A 21,083-nucleotide genomic window follows, 5' to 3' on the forward strand; every position below is an offset into this window, starting at 1 on the left:
TTCCCATTTCTAATATTTGTGCGATCAAAAATTCCCAAGGAAATTGAAAAAAAGTATAGCAAATTTTGTTTTAAACAGCACCTTATGAGCTAGCACTCTCTATAAACCAGCAAAAAAATCATACTCCTGAAATACCAGGCATTTTCTATACTATTGCAATGTCCACACAATTAAGGGGGCAAGTGAGAAGGCTCTCTGCCACTAAGGTTGCCACATGATTATGCTGTAAATAAAGTATAACAGTGATATGTATACCCCCACATGACATTTCTGTTACTGAGTGTTTTTACATTAATTATATGGACCAGTCAATCAACCAGAATGTTTGAACAGGTCTGCTGTACTGACTTTAATGTCCCTGTGATATTTGTCCCAGTTTGAAGAAATTGATCTTTATTTCTGGAAACTCCTGGATAGTCCCTACTCTGCCTCTGCCAGTCACTGCAACAGGAACAATTGAACATATACTATGGACCCGAATGTCACCCAATGTTGAATTACTTTAGACAGATTCGCAGCAAACTGGCCTTAAAATCACGAAAACAAGAAGATTGACTTTTCCCAGCAGAAGGCCCCTGTCCACTTCCTGGTTTGCGCATGTGTCAAAATTGTTTGATGTGACAACATTTGAATGACAACCATAAGTACCCCTTCAAACCACTGAAACGAGTTACCATTTCTAAATCCTCTTTTCCTGAATATACTGACTGTCAGACTCATACTATTTCTCAAACTGATCACATAGCACCTTCCCCATAGGAGGTGGTTATGTAAGGAAATTGCACTTAGGGATACAGTATAAGAGCAGTACGTAACTTTGTATCTAGGGATCCCAAAGGTCTCCATCACTGGGATTTTCCTCACTTGGTCTCAGGGCTCATTGGCTCATCGGTAGAGGTTGATGGTTATGATTTGTTAATGACTTCAGGATATAGAAGGGCATCTGACAGAAAGAGGTCATTTGGCCCATCATGACGAGACTGGCTGTCCAAATGAGTATTATGGTGTAATGTCATTCTCATACTCTTTCCCATTTAAATAAATAAATCATCTGTCTTCCTCTTGGATACCTTGATGGATCCTACTTTCACTACATTTCTGGGTAATGAATTCTGGACATTAAACTTAAGAGTCCTACTGCACAGGAACAGACACTGTGGTCCGACTTGTCCATGATGACCAGGTATTCCAAACTGAAGTAATTCCATTTACCAGTGTTTGGCCTCTAAATCTTTCCTTCTCATGTAACCGTCCGAATAGTATTTAAATGTTGTAATTGTACTTGTCTCTACCACTTCCTCTGGCAGTTTATTTCGTACATGTACAGTCCTCCATGGTTGAATTACTTACCTCTCACCTTAAACCTATGCCCTTTAGTTTTGCACTCCCCTATCCTGGGAAAAAGACCTTGGCTATTCACTTTATCTATGCCCCTCATGATTTTATAAACCTCTACATGGTCACCCCGCAGCCTCCGATATCCTTATAACTCACACTGTCCAGTCTCAGCAAGAATCGTGTCAATCTTTTCTGCTCCCTTTCCAGTTTAACAATGTTTTTCCGATAAAAGGGCACCCAGAATTGTATGCAGTATTTTAAAAGTGGCCTGATCAATGTCTTGTACAACTGCAATGTGACATGCCAACTCCAAGATTCAATGCTCTGATCACCACCTTCTTCACCATCTTCCACATGTCAGGCCACTTCAAGGAATTATGTAACTGCATTCCTAGGTCTCTCTGTTTGGCAACATTCCCCACGACCCTACCACGAACTGTGTGACTCTTACCCTGGTTTGCCTTCCCAAAATGCAACACCTCACATTTATCTAAATTAAACTCATCTGCCATTCCCCAGCCCATTGACCCATCAGATCAGGTTTACATTGTGCTCTTAGATAATCATCTTCACTGTCCACTCCACCACCAATTTTGGGGTTATCCACAAACCATGCCTCCCATATTCTGATCCAAATTGTTTATGTAAATGACAAACAGTGGACCCAGCACCAATCCTTGCGACACAACGTTTGTCACAGGCCTCCAATCCAAATAAGAATCCTCTATTCTTTTAAACAAAGGATATAAACAAAAACAACTGGAACCCCACCCCTGCTCACACACACAGACACTCATCAATCCCCATCAGACACTCCTGGGATGGGGAGAGCACCAGTAAGTTACAGAGTAAGATTTCCTCTACCCTATCTCACCAGAAGGAACATTTTCCTCAGCTCTCGAAACAAGAAGAAAAATACTTTCTTTCTGGAAAAACAAGAATGCAAAAATAAACAAAAAAAATGCCAGCCCTTGACTGCACACCCACCAACCACTCGGGGTAAGAACAACAAGGGACCAAGTTGTAAAATAAACTTTCCCAGGCTCATTCAAACGCAAAGGAAGCCATAAGAAAACAAATGCCCTCTGCTCCATCGTCTTCAATCGCTCCAGGGACAGGGAATACATGAGTTTGAAAATTCAGAAGAAATTTCCTCTATTCACTTTAATTAAAAATGGAATCCCCTCACACCAAACCCCTCACATCAAGCTCACCTGGGACAGGGACAGTATGAGATTTAAATAAAAACTCAGCTGGACTTGCCACATGAATACAGTTACTACAAGAGCAGGTCAGAGGCTGGGAATACTGCAGCAAGTAACTCACTTCCTAACTCTCCAAAACCTACACATATTCCAAGCCAAAAAGCTGAGAAGCGATGATCTGTCAACCTTCTTCAAGGCACCAGTCCAGAGTCCACTTGTCTAAATATGTGCAACTCCGACAACACTCAAGAACACACATCTTCCTGGACAAAGCAGCCCGCTTGATTGGCACCACATCCATAAGCGTCCACTCCTTCCACCAATGCTCACTAGCTGCGGTGTGTACTATCTACAAGATGTACCGCAGAAATTCACCAAAGATCCTCAGACAGCATCTTCTAACCCATGACCACTCCCATCTAGAAAGATGCAGGCACCAGATACGTGGGAACACCACCACCTTCAAGTTCCCCTCCAAGCCACTCCCCATCTTAATTTGGAGTATATTGCCATTCTTTCACTGTCACTGGGTCAAAGGTCTGAAATTCCCTCCCTGATGGTATTGTGAGTCAAACTACAGCACATGCACTGCAGTAGTTCGAGAAGGCAGCTCACCACCACCTTTCCAAGGGCAACTGGAGATGCTCAATAAATACTGGTGACCCAGCAACGCACACATCCCATAAATGAACATGAAAAAGCCCTCAATGGCTCTTCCAAAAGATTCAAAATCAATACAAAAGAAAAACAAGATAGCCCATTTCTAGGCACAAACCAGAACAAACACAAAATTAAAAAGTTGAACGGAAACCTACACCACTTGATCAAAATATTATTACTCAAACCGATGCCGCACTTCACCCTTACAGTGACCCAATGGTCACGAAAGGCCTTCACTGTACCGACGAGCACCCGGTCCTTTGACTCCAGGGAGATCCAAGTGCAGACATAATCACAAAGAGAGGAAGACAGGAACAATGAGTCCCTCTGCGGCTCACTCCCTGATCTGTTAATGGCCGTCTTGACCAGATCCAGGAGCAAAGCCATAAGAACTTCCATCGACTTGTCCACTCCTCCTGACTCCAGGGCTCCATAGATCAGGAGCCTGGGGCTGAAGTGTAACCAAAATTCAAAGAGCAGCCCTTTCAAAAAACTAAAAATAGGCTGCAAATGGATGCACTCAACATATACGTGAAATACCGTCTTGTCCAGGCCACAGAACGTGTCCGTGGTCTGGTACGCATTAAATGTGCTCAGTCGCCAGTTGCACAGGACCGCTGTGTTCAGTACTCTCCACCTCAGAACCCCAATGTAACAGGGGAGGACCCACTTGCAGAGGCCCCTCCACTAGGTGTCTCTACCACTGGAGGACAAAACATCACACCATGACATGTCCAGGTGGAAGGAGGAAGTGTGGCAGTGGAGAGTGCGCAGCATTACACCGCTGCTATTCCAAAGGGCACTGAGAGGATATCCCGAGTTGGCTCAAATTGTGGCACACTGCATCATGGGGGAGGGTCTATGGTGCAAGGTCAATGTCGTGCCCATCGCACACCTAAGCCACCTCGAGTGGACATGAGGTGTCAAGGCCAAGTGCCTTGTCTGTCAGGCTCTGGAAGGCTTGGGTTGCGAACCCTAGAGGTGGACCAACACCCCCACAGTCAACTGTGTCGGCAATATCCAGCCTGCTCCTCTGTCATCCAGCGTGTCTCCAACTCTGGTCAGCCCCGTGTCCTAAGCTCTCTTCTCCCTTGGCCTGCACAAACCACATTTAAGAAAGAACCTGGACCTGAGCAGTGATTTCTGATGAGAGCCACCACTCCTGTAGGGGAAGGGCATTGGCATGAGCTGACCATATCCCAGACTGTGATCAGGACCAGGTAGAAGACAGGTGTTACCACTACCCTGTGTGTCCTACCGTCAAGCCAAATTTGTATCCAGTTGGCTAGTTTTCCCTGGATCCCATATGATCTAAAGTTACTGACCAAACAACCATGCGGAACTTTACTGAAGTCCATTCATACATCTACCACTCTGCCTTCATCTTCTTGATCACCTCTTCAAAGAACTCAGTCAAGTTTGAGAGACAGTATTTCCCAACACAAAGCCATGCTGACTAACCCTAATCAGTCCTTGCCTTTACAAATGCATAAAAATCTTGTCTCTCAGAATTTCTTCCAACAACCTACCCATCACTGACGTCAGGCTTATCGGTCTATACCTCACTGGCTTTTCCTTACAGCCTTACTTAAATAGTGGCACCACATTAACCAACCTCCAGCCTTCCAGCACCTCACCCATGGCTGTTGATGATACAAATAATACTGCAAGAGGCCTCGCAATCTCTTCTCTGGCTTCCCATAGCGTTCTGGGATACACTTGATCAGGCCTCAGAGTGTTATTTATCTCTTTGCATTTTAAGTCCTCCAGCATCTCCTCGTTTGCAAATACAGACTCTTTTCAACACACCATTATTCATTTCCCAAGTTTCCATGAACGTCTCCACAGTAAAAACTGATGCAAACTATTAATTTAATGCTTCATCCATCTCCTGTAGTTCCACACATTAAGACATACAGCGCTGAAACAGACCCTTCGGTCATAGACCGCCTTGTTGATCTTTAAGGGGCCCTGCACACTTCCTAGTTACTCATTTGCCCTTAATTTACTTGTAGAATTTATCAGGATTCTGCTTGACCTTATTTGCCAAAGCTATCCCCTTTTTGCCCTCCTGATTTCCCTCCTAAGTGTACCCCTGCTTCCCCTATACTCCTCCAGGGATTTAATTGACCCCAGCTGTCCATACCTGACATATGCCTCCTTCTCTTTCTTGACTAGAGCCTCAATATCTCTAGTCCCCGTGACAGCATCTCCTAATCAACTTTTGAACGTTCCTGTCTAATACCGTCAAAATTGGCCTTGCTCCAATTTAACTTTAGGACAAAGCCTATCCTTTTCCCTTACTGTTCAAAAACTAATAGCAATATGATCACTGGCCCCAAAGTACTCCTCCACCCCAGTCACTTGCCCCGTCTTATCTCCCAAGAGAAGGTCAAGTTTTGCTACGTGATAAAGATATTTTTTTCTCACATCACATTTACTTCTTTTGCAAATCATTTCAAATTTTGGTCCTTTCATTCACAGTTTATGGTTTTGGGCTTTGCTGGCTAAGCCAGTTTCTATTGTCCTTCCCAATTTGCTAATTAACCAAGTTGCTTACTAGGCTATTTCAGAGGGCAGTTAAGAGTCAATCACGTTGCTGTGGCTCTGGAGTGTGGAAGGAGATCTGCTGTCCTTTGCCAAGTTTGCCAGGGTCTTACAACAATCAACAGGTATATGCCCGCCTTTTATTCATTCCAGATTTTTATTAATTGAATTCAAATTTTGCAATCTGCCATGGTGGGATTTAAACCCAGGTCCCCTGAATTGAAATAATAACAGTTGCTGAAAATCTGCAATTAAAAAGAACAGAAAGTGCTGGAGAAACTCAGTAGGTCCAGCTGTATCTGTGGAAAGAGAAACAGAATTAATATTGAATTTAATATGGAGTTCTGTTCTGTATGTGCTGGGTTTGTTTTGATTCCCTGGGTCGAGGTAGGTTAAGCTCAGTTGGTTTGTAATGCAGAGTGAGTTCAATTCCCACAGCAGCTGAGGTTACCATGAAGGTGTCTCCTTCACAATTTCACTGAAGGCGTGATGACCCTCAGGTTAAAGTACCATCATTCATCTCTCACTCTCTCTCTCTCTCTCTCTCCCTAATGTCACAACAGCCTTAAAGTCTAGACTATGGCCTCACTTAGTCTGGGATGAACAGCCCAATGACATTATGTCTATGCTAGGCTGAAATAACTCCAGAGGCCGGTATCCTGCAGCCAGTCACTCTTCATTTACACATGCACAGTCCTTGACTATAGTACTGCCTCATCCAAAGTCAGGCACCAGTATCCTTTTTTTATGTCAGCCAGGGCAACAGCCACAATCAGGGCACTTGTTATTCAATGAATTCCAGCTGGCTGACCTCATTACAACTACTACATCCCTCACCCTTTGAGTCAGAGGGCATAAACAAATCCTTTTCCTTGGAGGGCCTCCTGGGTCATTTTAGCACCGGGTAAAAGTTTCTCTAACTCAGCAAGTGACACGTGGGAGCTTGCCGCTCGTCCTCGGTAAAAGCTTACTCCTCTTCCAGCAGCAATCAGTTTGCTTTCACATCATTTGAGAATTTGAGAAACATTTTGCTTTCACATCGTTTGAGAATTTGCAGCTTTTATCTGGTCCACTTGCTTATTCAGGATGGTTGCACCCATCCGAACTTTATACGGAACAGTCCTGACCTCACGCCATCCATAAATCACACAAGATTTGTTCCCTTTTTCAAACTGTCCCTTTCGCTTGGAGAAGTCTCGGGTCTAGTATTGGTGTTCCTAATACTTTATCACCCTCCCTCCCGGTCCGGGAAGATCAGAAGTAACCTGATGGGGGGAGTCTTCTCCCCATTAGCAACTCTCCTGGTGCTGTCCCTGTAGTTGCATGTGAGTGGTCCCTCAAGCAAATAAAGAACTCTGACAGCTTTGTATCCAGTGAGGCTGTAGGCTGTTTCTTCATTTCAGCCTTCAAAGTTTGGACTGCTCTTTCTGCCAGGCTATTGGATAATGGGTGGCACAGGGCTGTCCTGATGAAGGGCTTTTGCCCGAAACATCGATTTCGCTGCACTTTGGATGCTGCCTGGACTGCTGTGCTCTTCCAGCACCACTAATCCAGAATATAATTCCTGTATTCAAGGGACTGGGTATTTATTCAGCTGCAAAAAGTGAATTACCATTTGTTTAAAATCCCCACGAAGGCATTGGACCTCCGAAATTGATTCATATGATATTGCCCATTCTGCAAATTGGATTGGTTTGTTGATTCTTTTGCTTCCCAGCCTCCTGATTTCTGCCTCTACTTTTGCCTGTAAGGCAACTGGCACTGGGTGGGCCTTACAAAATCATGGAAGTGCTTCCTGGTCAACATGTGAGGTGGCCTTGGCTCCTTTGGTGGCCCCTAGACCTTCCTGGAAGACGTCTGGGTATTTAATTAGGAGTTCAGTCAGGCAGCCATTTTCTAATTTAATTTCTCCACATCCCCCCCCCACCAGCTGAGTGTGTGTAGGTATCAGACACAGTGATGTGCAACACGTATGTAAACCTTGATTTATATTCCACCACCAGGAAGGAAGGAAACACCTGAGTGGCCAGTGACAAGCAGTGCCCTTCTCAACAAAGGGCAATGCTGCATGATCAAAAAATGAAGGGGATGGCAAGGATTAAATCAAAGGAAAATTGGAGGGGGAAATAAAGCACTGTACTCCCTGTGGTGCCCACCTCCCATTTTCTAATTTAAAAATGCTGAGCCAATCAAGGTGAACCTCCCATCAAGCTCGGGTCTGAGCCTCTTACTATAATCACTGGTAACTGAACCAGCTGCTTTTCATGCAGGAACCAAAATTGTATCCTTACACAGAAACCTGGTTAAGGGAAGGGCTGGACTGACAACTCAACATTCTGAAGTATTTAGGAGACTGAGGACGGCCTAAGAAGAGTGGTGGTGTAGCACTATTAATTAAGGAGTCAATTACTGCATTAAGGAGAGATGATATGTTGGAAGGGTCCTCAAAACTAGGCTTTGGGGGTAGAACCAAGGAATATTAATGGGGCAGCTACTTTACTGCAAGTGTATTATAGGCCCCCAAAGAGTCAGCAGGAAATACAGGAGCGAATATGTAGACATTTCTCTAGAAGTGTGAGAGAGTAATAATCGGGTAACTATATCAGGGGATTTCAACTTTCCTGGCATAGTGTTAAGGGTTTAGAGGAGGTCGATGTCTTGACATTAGATTAGATTACTTACAGTGTGGAAACAGGCCCTTCGGCCCAACAAGTCCACACCATCCCACCGAAGCGCAAAACACCCATACCCCTAACCTAACCTACGGGCAATTTAACGTGGCCAATTCATCTTATGGCGAAGTCTACAGCAGAGCAATGGGGGTTGAGGGTCATTCAAAAAGAACTGGGGAGACTACAGGTCCAACATGTACCCTTTAGAGGGAAATATAGGACCCATAAATTCAGAGAACCGTGGATGTCGAGGACAATTCAGGACTGGATAAACAAAAAAAGAGTAGGGCTTTTAGCAATTCTAAAAGGAGCACGGTGGCACAGTGGTTAGCACTGCTGCCTCACAGCGCCTGTAGACCCGGGTTCAATTCCCGACTCAGGCGACTGACTATGTGGAGTTTGCACGTTCTCCCCGTGTCTGCGTGGGTTTCCTCCGGGTGCTCCGGTTTCCTCCCACAGTCACAAAGATGTGCGGGTCAGGTGAATTGGCCAAGCTAAATTGCCCGTAGTGTTAGGTAAGGGGTAAATGTAGGGGTATGGGTGGGTTGCGCTTCGGCGGGTCGGTGTGGACTTGTTGGGCCGAAGGGCCTGTTTCCACACTGTATGTCTAATCTAATCTAATCTAATCAATTCAGCTATAGCTCCGGGAGGAATACAGAACTTAAAGCAATTTGAAGGAAAAAAAATGCATGATAAAGGACTTACAAACAGGATTAGGGAGAATCCTAAAATATTTTACAAATATACTCAGGGAAAGGTTAACCAGGGAAAGAATAGGGCCAAATAGGGACCAAGGGGGCCATCTGTGTGTGAAGTAAAGGTGCTGGATATTAGGGGTGTTAAATGAATACTTCTCTTTAGCCTTCACTCTGGAAAAGGAGGATGTGTGGACGACATTCAGGAGAAGGAACTATGAAGAACTTGCACAGTTTGACATAGGAAATGGGGAGAAATGGAGGCTCTGTCAGGCTTAAAAACAGACAAATCCCCTGGCTCAGATGAATTGCATCCCAGACTGCTGTGGGTAGTGAGGCAGGAAATTGCAGGAGCTCTGACATAAATTTTTAATTCCTTTCTGGCCACGGGGGAACTGGAAGATGGCTAATGTAGTTTCCACTTTTTTAAGGAGGTTGGTAGAGATGAACCAGGAAATTACATTGTCTTACGTCAGTGGGAGGGAATCTATTGGAGAAAATTCTGAAGCAGCGAATTAACACCCACTTGGAAAGGCATGGGTTAATTAAGGATAGTCAGTACAGCTTTGTCAGAGTGAGGTCATGCCTAACAAATTTGTTAGAATTCTTTGAAAATGTGAACGAGTGAGTGGATGAGGGAAGTTCAGTTGATGTAGTATATATGGATTTTAGCAAAGCTTTTGATGAAGTCTCAAATGGGAGACTGATTGAGAAGGTAAAAGCACACGGAACTGAGGGAAACTGGGCAAGGTGGATCAGAAACTAGCTTAGTAATAGGACATAAAGGGTAGTGGGAGAAAGCTATTCAAGTGACAGGAAGCCTGTGCCCAGTGGTGTACCACAAGGATCAGCACTGGGACCCGTATTCTTTGTTATATACATAAATGATACAGATCCAAGTGTAGAAGAAACGTTAAATAAATTTGCAGATGACACTAAGATGGGTAGAATGGTTAATAGCGAAGATGATTGTAGGTTACAGGAAAATATAAATGAGTTGGTCAAATGGGCAGACCAGTGGAGATGATGAAGAAGAAACAAGACAGAGTAATTATGAACGACAGGACAATGACGAGCTTAATGGAACAGAGAGATCTTGGGTAAGTATTCATGGATCTCTGAAGTCAGCACAACACATGAATAGGATCGTTAAGGCAGCATATAGGAGACTTGTTTTCATCAATCATGTTGTAGAGCAAGGAGGTAATGTTGGAAATATACAGAGCATTGATTAGGATTGGGTACTGTGTGTAGTTCTGGTCACCTCACTACATGAAAAACATGATAGCACCAAAGGAGATACAGAGGAGGTATACCAGGATGGAGAAACTGAGTGAAAAGGAGAGACCAGATAAGCTTAGATTGTTTTCTTTCGAGCAGAGACAACTGAGGGGGGACATGATTGAGGTGTATAAGATCGAGGGGTATCGAATGGGTGAATAGAGAGCATCTGTTCCCCTTGGTTAAGGGTCAATCATGAGAGGGCACAGTTTTAGGGTAAGAAATTCAGAGAGAATTTGGCAAAAATGCTCTTCACTCAGCAGGTGGTAGGAATCTGGAGTGCACTGCCTCGGAAGGTACAGGAGGCTGGAAACCTTACAACCTTCAAAAATAAATATCTGGATGAATACTTCAACATCCAAGGGCGTGGAACAAGTGCAGAAAATTGGAATTTGAACACTTTTAGTGGTAGTGAGGTCAGTGCAGAGCCAAGAGGTCTTTCTCTGTGCTGTAAGAATCTATTAATCTTAATCTGTAAAAGGTTCCTTGGTATAGGTTCACAGCCAGTTGTGGTTTATGCAAAGTTAACATCTCCAGTACAGAGCAAACTTTGTTAAAAACTGCTTCTGCAATCACTGATACGGCTGCACTGGTACAGAACTCCATTAGAACCAGATGATCATTTAACCAGACAATTATCTTGATTGGTTCTGATGTTGATGTTGCTAAGTAATTTAACTGTTCCAAACCAAATGTAGATGGACTTTCCAGGATATGAACTCTCCTAGATGCCATCCTGTAAGTTATCTTAATCTATTGGCAGCACAGTGGCTCAATGGTTAGCACTGCTGCCACACAGCGCCAGGGACCTGCGTTCAATTCCATCCTCAGGCAACTGTCTGTGTGGAGTTTGCACATTCTCTGTGTCTGTATGGGTTTTCTCAGATGCTCCTGTTTCCTCCCACAATCCAAAGATGTGCAGGTTTGGTGAACTGGCTATGCTAGATTGCCCATAGTATTCAGGGATGTGTAAGTTAGGTGCATTAGGCAGGGGTAAATATAGAGTAATAGAATAGGGGAAGGGGTTTGGGTTGGTTACTCACCAGAGGGTGAGTGTGGACTTGTTGGGCCAAATGGACTGTTTCCACATTGTACAGAATCTATGATTTAGGTCCAGTAGGATCCTTTTGCTGTCTTCTGTTTGCATACCAACTACAATGGTTGGCTTTGTTTGGGGTTTTTCTATGGGCCGACCTATAGTCCCTCTGATCAGGATATATTCTGAGTGAGACTATGCAATTGCCTGAACTCAAGTGGTGTTCCCCAAGCTCCATCAGACTGGTGAAGGTGTCTACTTTGATCAGAATACCCTGCAATTCACATATTCCATTTGCTGCGTGCTCCATGATAAAGCCATGATAGTGGGGGTGTGAAATTCAGTTGGGTTTCAGCTAAAATGTGTTTTGCATTGTTGCATCATTGATCTCACATACCATGTCTCAAAGCACGTCATTAAGAGTTAAACCAAAGCCACAGGCCTCTGCCTAATCAAAAACTCTGATGTAGAGTCCCTTATTCTCGAACTACTAAATAAAAGCAATAGTGTCACTGAATTAGATGCGGCTTGAGGTTATAATATTCCTTAATTATGCCTGTCAATTCGTGAAAGGCTTTAGTATCTGGTGCCTCAGGGAAAGTTAAGCTCCTAATGACAGAAAGAGCTGCAGCTCCACAGGCTGTCAGGAAAATTACTCATCTGGGTCTGATCATCTCCCGCACTACAGCCCTTACCTCTTGTCTTTCATCCCACAACAGTGACAGGGTGCCCTCTGTCCTTACCTATCATCCTACCATGTCTTTACTCCAATGTCCACATATCAAGCCTTGTTATTAGATACAACCCATTGTTAGCCACACCCATTAATAACTATTCACCCTCCGGGCCAGATCATTATAGAGTCATAGAGGTACAGCACGGAAACAGACCCTTCGGTCCAACCCGTCCATGCCGACCAGATATCCCAACCCAATCTAGTCCCACCTACCAGCACCCGGCCCATATCCCTCCAAACCCTTCCTATTCATATGCCCATCCAAATGCCTCATAAATGTTGTAATTGTACCAGCCTCCACCACTTCCTCGGGCAGCTATTCTCTACACATACCACTCTCTGTGTGAAAATGTTGCCCCTCAGGTCTCTCTCATACCTTTCCCCTCTCACCCTAAACCTATGCCCTCTAGTTCTGGCCTCCCCGACCCCAGGGAACAGACTTTGTTAATTTATCCTATCCATTGGGCTTGAATTGGGGACCGTACGCTCATGGGAGGCGTTAGGCTTGGGTGCGGGGGGCGGAGCTTAACCGGAATGGGGGGGTCCGCTGAAGTGGGCGGTGCTCCAGTGGAATGAGCGGCACCTTTATTCGAGGTGGGCGGGGAGAGCAATCAACCACGGGGCGCGGCTTCAGTGAAAGGGGGCGGTGTTCCGTCGGAGTGGGCGGGCCCTCGACGTCACGTCGCTGGGGCTCGAGGAGGAGGGGCGGGGCGCGGGGCATGGGGGCAAGGAGGGCCGTGTGCAGGGTTGGAGGGGATTCCGTTCCAGGTGTCGGGGCTCGCGGCCCAGGGGGGATGTGGGCGGGGATTGGGAACGTGTGGGCGGGGGGCATGGAGGCGGGGCACCGTTAAGTGGGCGGGTCTCCGGTGTGGGGGAGGCGGGGCTTGGTTGAGGGGGCGGGGCTGCAGGACCATCCCTCGCGCCGGGTGGTGGGACGGTTGGAGCGCGCGGTCTTGGCGGTGATGCCGAGCGGGGTGTCGGGGGAGCCGCTGCCGCTGTGGCGGTTCAGGGCTTGCGCCTGCGCCGCTCGCTGCTGCCTGCTGGCCGTTGCCGTGGCGACCGCGCTGGGCGGCCTGGCGCTGTGGTCGTGCCGCCGCCAGCTGCTGCTCTGGCTGGAGGGTCAGCAGCTGCGGGCCGGCCTGCTCCTCTTCAGCGCGGCCTTCATCGTCATCTCCTTCCCCTGGACCTGGGGCTACACGCTGCTGAGCCTGGCCCCGGGCTACCTGTACGGCTTCCAGCTGGGGCTGGCGGTGCTGGTCTTTGGGGCGGCGGTGGGCACCCTGGCAGCTCATCTGGTCACCCAGCGCTGGCTGCTGGCACCCATGGGTGCCCTGATCAGAGGCAACGCCAAGCTCAGTGCCATCATCCGAGTGCTGGATGGCACCGGTGGCCTTAAGGTGGTCTTCCTGGCAAGGCTGACGCCCATCCCCTTTGGACTCCAGAATGCAGTCTTCGCAGTAAGTTGGCACTTTGTGAGTTCTTCTTTCTCTCCTTTATCTCTGTGGCCTCCTCCATCCCATAACCCTTGGAGATCTCCACGCCTTTCGCCTCTTGCTTGACCCTCTCTCCCTCTACCCTGGCTTTTCTCTGTCATTGGTCAGCGGACTCACGGTGCTGAGTGATGCCAACATCGCAGGTTCGCTACCTGTACCAGCTGAGGTCTCCTTGAACGCTTCACCTTCCGCTCCTCACCGCCTGTCATCTGTCAAATGAGAAACAGTCATGATTTCTCTGGGACTGTGGCCACTTTCACTGTGTTCCTTGCTGACTTCTCGAGATTTCTGCCTACGCCTCCCTCACCCTTTAGGATCACTTTGAAACCTGCCTCTTTGACCAAGCTTTTGATCACCTGCCTTTGGTATCGAACTCTGTCTTATTAGTCTTGGGATGTTTTGTATTATGTAATTGTTGTTGTCAAAAAGTGTTCTGTTTCAGGATATATGAGAGTAATCTTGATTACTAATGCAGTGAAATTCACAGAGGAATCAGACAGAAGTAGGTTGGTTTCTCAAGCCTGCTTCATTATTAGAAAAGGTTGTTGCGTATTTCCTCCTGCCTTATTGTCCCTGATTCCCTTGAAGGCTAACAATCTGTCTAACTCAGCCTTGAATCTATTCTACAACTCAGCTTCCTTTGCCTGTCTGGGATGGAGAATTTCAAAGATTTACAGCCCTCCTAAACTGTGTCTACACTGGGTGACTCTAATTCTGAAATTGTTTTCCCCAGTACTAGATTCCCCCACAAGAGGAAACATCCTCTCATTATCTACCCTGTCAAGACCACTTAGAATCTTAGGTTTCAATAAGATCACCCTCATTTTTCTAAACTCCAATGAGAATCAGTCGAGCCTACTCAATCTTTACTTGTAGGGCAAGCTTTTCATCGTCAGGAATTAATTGAATTGAATTAGCTTTGTCACGTCTTCAAATGACAACAGTGAAAAGTTAACACGTCACCCCGTACAGTGAGACAGGAGGCCAACTTGTAGAATGGTTCAGAGAACATCTCTGGGACACACAGACTAAACAACCCCACCCTCTGTGGCCGAACACTTTAACTCCCCCTCCCACTCCGCCAAGGACATTCAAGCCTTGGGCCGCCTCCATTGCCAAACGCTAGCCATCCGATGCCTGGAGGAAGTATGCCTCATCCTCTGCCTTGGGACCCTCCAACCACATGGGATCAATGTTGATTTCACCAGTTTCCTCATCTCCTCTCCACCACCTTATCCCAGATCCAATCCTCCCACGTGGCACTGTCCTACCTTCCCACCTATCTGCTCCACTCTCCACTCTGACCTATCACCATCACCCCCAACCTTCATCTATCTATTGCATTCCCAGCTACTTCCCCCTCCCCCCCCCAGCCTCACCCCTCTCCCATTTAATTGTCAGCCCCCTTGGGGCACCCCTCATATTCCTGATGAAAAGCTTGTGCTTGAAACATCAACTTCCTGCTCCTTGGATTCTGCCTGACCAGCTGTACTTTTCCAGCACCACACATTTTGACTCATCCTGGCTTCAAGTTACCAAAGGTCAGATTTTTCATTACAAGTTAGGAAAATGAATTAGACAAATAAATAAGAAGTCCAGCATTACAGACCATAGAAATAAATTAGAAAATAGATAAATATAAACATCAAAACAAGAGCTGTTCCAGCCCACTCCATGCTGGTGCCAAGACTCAGTCCTCACCAGGCTTTGACTGCAGACCACACCAGACTTCACCTCAAAGCCAGGAGACCACTCTGGAATCACCTTGAGGCTAGAAGTCCATGCTGAGGCTATGCCAGGCCAGAAGACCACCATGCCAGGCCAGGAGACACTATGCCAGGCCGAAAGAGTACCTCATCGGGTCTGCACTGAGGCCGGGAGTCCAAGTCCTTGCTGAGGCCAGGAGTTCTGGTTGTCACTGAGAAGAAAGAAGAGGGAAAACAAAACACAGAAGAGAAACAAAAAAAGAAACCAACAAAGCCAAGAAGCTCCAGCTGAAGTGTCCTACTTCATTGCCATATTGGATTGATGAACCTTCTCTGAACTTCAGAGGTATGCCTTCCCACTCCACCCCACTCCACTTAAAAGGGAAAAAGTAAGCAGCACCACATGGTGCAGTCTCACCAATGCCCTGCATAGTTGTAGCAAGACTTGCCTACTTTTGTAATATATCTTCCTGAAAATAAAGGATAACATTTTATTTGCCAATCTAAATTTTTTGCACTACCTACCCACGAGCATTTTGTGGCTCAACACTTTAACTCTCCCTCCCACTCCACCAAGGACATGCAGGTCCTTGGACTCCTCCATCGCCAGAACATAACAACACGACGGTTGGAGGAAGAGCGCCTCATCTTCCACCTGGGAACCCTCCAACCACAAGGGATGAACTCAGATTTCTCCAGTTTCCTCATTTCCCCTCCCCCCACCTTGTCTCTGTCGATTTCTTCGAACTCAGCACCGCCCTCCTAACCTGCAATTTTCTTCCTGACCTCTCCGCCCCCACCCCACTCCAGCCTATCACCCTCACCTTGACTTCCTTCCACCTATCACATCTCCATCGCCCCTCCCCCAAGTTCCTCCTCCCTGCCTTTTATCTTAGCCTGCTGGACACATTTTCCTCATTCCTGATGAAGGGCTTTTGCCCAAAACGTCGAGTTTCCTGTTCCTTGGATGCTGCCTGACCTGCTGTGCTCTAACCAGCAACACATTTTCAGCTCTCATCTGTGATTCAGGACCATTTAACCATTAGAGTTCATTGTCTCTTCTTTCAAACCAATGATTAACATGTAGGAAGGAAAATAGGAATTAGGAACAGGAGTAGGCAACTCAGCCCTTCGAATCCATCCTGCCATTTAACATAATCATTGCTGATCTTATCCTGGTCTAAACTACACTTGCCCGCTCCCCATCACCCTTTATCCTGATTTTCATCAGAAGCATATCTTATCTCTTTCTTGAATCTGTTGATTGATTCTGCCTCTTCTGCAGTCTAGGGCAGTGATTTCCACAGATTCTCAACCCTCAGAGAGAAGTAGTTTCTCCTCAACTCAGTTTTGAACCTGCCTCCTCTCACTGTATTTTTGAACTCTTGTTCAAGATTGAACAGATGCTCCCTCTTGTGGGACCATGTCCACCTTATCAAATCCCCATTTGCATTTTATATGGCTCAATCAGATCCCGCCCTCATTCTTCTGACTTCATTGAGTACAAGCCCAAGCTATTCAATCATTTCTCAAACGACGGCCCTTTTATCCCTGGAATCAATCTGGCAAACCTCCTCTGAACTGCCTCTGTTGCCACCAAATCCTTCCTCAAGTAAAGAGACCAAAACAGGACACAATACCCCAGGTGTGGTCTCACCAACGCCTTATTTAATTGTAATGACACTACTTTTATAATCCAGTCCTTTTTGCAATCAATGACAGGATTCCATGTGATTTTTTTATTATGTGCCACAATTACATATCCTCTTTCTGTGATTTGTGCACGAGCACACCCAAATCTCTCTGCACTGACACACTTTGTAAAACTTCCCATTTAAATCATTTGCCGTTTTATTTTTCCATCCAAAATGGACAACCTCACACCAGAGTCATAAAGGCATTCAGCACGGAAACAGAACCTTCAGCCCAACTTTGGCCGTTCTGCTAGCCTATCGATATCCATATATAAGCTCTTTATCTCCTTATCACTGCCTGCTTTCTCATCTATTTTAGTAAAGTTCATGAGTTTTCCTATGTTACAATCTGTCCCTGGTTTTAGATCATTCATACAGATTGTAAATAGATGAGGTCTGAGAATTGAACTCTGCGGCTCCCCACTAGTTACAGTTGACCATCCAGAGAAGGACCCATTTATCCCAATACTCTGCTTTCTGTAAGTCAGCCAAAACTGTACTCCTAACTCCCTTGGGATCTAAACTTCTAGCTAGGTCTTTTATGCAGCATCTTGTCAAGTGCCTTCTGGAGGTCTAGATATACCACATCCGTAGGATCCCTATTATCCAGCTTAGTCGTTGCATCCTCAAAGAACTCCAGCAAGTTTTGTCAAGCATGACTTTCCCTTCATGAAACTACACTGACACTGATGAATTGAGCTTTGATTTCCCAAGTACTCAGTTATCTCCTCCTTCATGATTGTACTGGGGACGTTGCTGGAGTCAGAGGTCAAACTAACTGGATAGAGTTTCCCACTTTATGCCTTTTTTTTTGAATAAGGGTGTCACACTCACATGTTTCCAATCCACTGGTACCTGTCTAGTATCCGGAGAATTTTGGAATATCATAACTTTTGTGTCCACTATCTGTGTTGCCATTTCCTTTAATAACCTAGGGTTCAGGTCACCAGGCGCCAGGGACATTTGCCTTTATTCACATCAGTTGACTTAATACCTTTTTCCTAATTATAGTAATTTCATCAAGTTCCTCTGTAATAACTGCAGTTTTTGGGAAGAAATTTATTATTTTCCACTGTGAAAGTGGAGACAAAATATTGGTTTAGTGCCACTACAATTTTTGAGTTCCCATTATTATTTTGCCATTTCCATCCTCTAAAGGGCTACCATTTAGTTTCTTTTTTTTTAATATTGATAGAAGCTTTTAGTATCAGTGCTTATCTTTCCTGCTAGTTTCCTTTCATAGTTCATCTTAGCTCTTTTGAGTTTGTTTTTAGTAACCTTTTGCTGATGTTTAAAGTTCTCCCAATCCTCCAGAGGGCTGCTAACTTTTGCAGGTCGATATGCCTTAGTTTTTGTCTTTATGTTATCCTTAATTTCCTTGTTAAGTCATGGATGATTTTTACAATTCCTCTTTCTCTCAGGAATACACTTTAATTGACAAATATTTGTTATCTGCCTAACCATTTACCACTGTTCTTCAAGTGTACTGCCCTTTAATATTTTTGCCCAGTCCACTCAAGCTAACTCCTTCCTCAGGCCTGTATAATTACCTTTGCTCAGCACTATACATATGTGACTCTGTCTTCACCCTTTCAAACTGGATTTGAAGCTCTAACATGTTGTAGTTACTCCGTCCAAGAGGATCCTTAACTACAAGGCCATTTATCAATCCTTCCTTGTTAAATAATACCAAATTTAAAGTAACCAAAAGACCCACAGCATGAACCCATATCTACCCCAATCGCAGGACAGCAGCAGTGGGAACCCCTTATTTTCTGTCAGCCAGGATAAGAAGGTTGACATTAACAGACTTGTTTACAATTTTTTCAGTTTCCGGTCTGCATTAGTTGGGAAGTGCTGAATGTACGTATCAGGGGAAGACAAAACTAAATTCAGCCATAATTACATGCCAGGTCTTTTCATACTTCCAAGAAATCAATGACTCCAAGCCTAATGTACTAATGCAGGAGAGGCATTCATGTTGCTGTATCACATTCACTGAAGAGAAATGGTGGACAATCCATAACAAAATTCCTTCAAAATCATGGCCTGAGTTTCTGAGGAATGGCAGTCACACATATTGCCACTCAGCTACAGTTTTACATCAAGAAAGAATTCTGGATAGATGAGAAGGGTTTCTGATCAGATCTCCTTGAGAAATATAGAGCTATACTTAAAATCTGACATAGTGCAAGGGGAAGGCAAACAATATTCTTTTTTTACAGCGACTGACTGCTGTGATTCTATGATTTAAAGAGCCAGCATCACAGACAGCCACTTTGAAAGCTCCTAAGAATGTGTAGGTACATGAGGGTGAGTGAGAGGTTAGGTTATCAGTTGGGCGGGAGATAGCCTGCTACGAAGGAACAGTGCCAGAACACAAGTTGGTGAAGGGCCAGGTAGATGTGACGTGTTTAGGTTAGGTCAGGAGTTATTGTTGGATGTTTAGGGTGTGAGAGGGGAATGCTGTTGGTTTGGCAGTGGAAGGAAGGTGGAGGATTGAGTTTCAGGAGAAAGGGACAATGCTGTCAGAGCCTAGGAGTAAATGGAGTTTGTCAGATCCTGGGGGTAGAAGGAATACTCTCTCCCCACCCCCACCTTCCTCTAGCTTATCTCTCCATGCTTCCAGCTCACTGCCTTTATTCCTGATGAAGGGCTTTTGCTCGAAACGTCGATTTTGCTGCTCATTGGATGCTGCCTGAACTGCTGTGCTCTTCCAGCGCCACTGATCCAGAATCTGTTGGGTCCTGAGTGGAGATTTTTAAATTCATTTGTGGGATGCAGGTGTTGCTGGCTGGCCAGCATTTATTGCCTGTCCCTAGTTGCCCTTGAGAAGGTGGTGGTGAGCTGTCTTCTCGAATCACTGCAGTCCACCTGCGTGAGCTGACCCACAATGCCATCAGGCAGGGAATCCCAGGATTTTGACCCAGTGACAGTGAAGGAACAACAATATATTTCCAAGTGAGGGAAGTTTGAAGATGGTGGTGTTCCCGTGTATCTGCTGCTCTTTTCCTTCTAGATTGAAGTGGTCATGGAATTGGAAAGTGCTGTCTGAACACCTTTGGTGAATTTCTACAGTTATCTTGTGGATAGCACACACTGCTGCTACTGAGCATCAGTGCAGGAGGGAGTGGATACTTATGGATGTGGTGTCAATCAAACAGGCTGCTTTGTTCTAGATGGTTTCATACTTCTTGAGTGTTGTTGGAGCTGCACTCATCCAGGCAAGTGGGGAGTATTGCATTACACTGCTGACTTGTACCTTGTGGATGGTTGTCAGGTTTTGAGTCAGGAGGTAAGTTGCTTGCTGCAACATTCTGATCTGCTCTTGTAGCAACTGTGTTTATGTGGTGAGTTCAGGTGAGTTTCTGGTCAATGATAACCCTCAGGATGTTCATAAGTAGGGGATTCAGAGATGGTAACACTGTTGAATGCCAAGGAAAGGTGGTTAGATTGTCTCCTATTGGAGATGATCATAGCCTGGCATTTGTGTGGCGCAAATGTTATCTGCCACTTGTCAGCCCAAGTCTGGATATTGTCCAGATCTTGTTGCGTTTGGACATGGACTGCTTCAGTATCTGAGAAGTCATGAATGGTGCTGAACATTGTGCAATCATCGCTGAACATCCCTACTTCTGACCTTAAGATGGAGGGAAGGTCATTGAAGCAGCTGAAGATTTTTGAACAGCAGCACCAGGCTTTGCTTCAGAGTAGCAGCTTGGCATAAAGAACAACCAGATATGTTTGTCTCACTGAGCAGTGCAGAAGGCAATGAGGCAGTTTGTTGTGGATCTGATCATCTTACTGAAAGCTGGTGTACACACCTTGTCCTGGACCAACATTCGTACCAAAACAACTGTAATAGTGAGCTTTGTCATGATCACACATGGGTCTGCTAAGACAGTCTTGCAGCAAAGAATTAGAAGCACAAAGAAATCTCACTGGCTGCTGAATGTTACTGACTTGTCCTCTATCTTGAGGTTGTTACTGAAGCAGCTTACACTCTCTCAATATTTCTGG

The 21,083-nt window shown here is 45.4% G+C and overlaps 1 protein-coding gene across 1 annotated transcript in view; it reads left to right on the forward strand.

Annotated features, from left to right (window-relative positions):
• The first annotated feature begins 13,108 nt into the window (after positions 1-13,108).
• LOC132823809 (transmembrane protein 64-like) overlaps positions 13,109-21,083 on the forward strand; it is a 34,850-nt gene continuing 26,875 nt past the window's right edge. The window contains exon 1 of the mRNA XM_060837846.1: positions 13,109-13,627. Coding sequence (XP_060693829.1) covers positions 13,133-13,627 — 495 coding nt within the window. The 5' untranslated portion in view covers positions 13,109-13,132. The remainder of the gene's footprint in view (positions 13,628-21,083) is intronic.

Source organism: Hemiscyllium ocellatum, chromosome 17 (genome assembly GCF_020745735.1).
Source record: "Hemiscyllium ocellatum isolate sHemOce1 chromosome 17, sHemOce1.pat.X.cur, whole genome shotgun sequence".
Lineage (NCBI taxonomy): Eukaryota > Metazoa > Chordata > Chondrichthyes > Orectolobiformes > Hemiscylliidae > Hemiscyllium > Hemiscyllium ocellatum.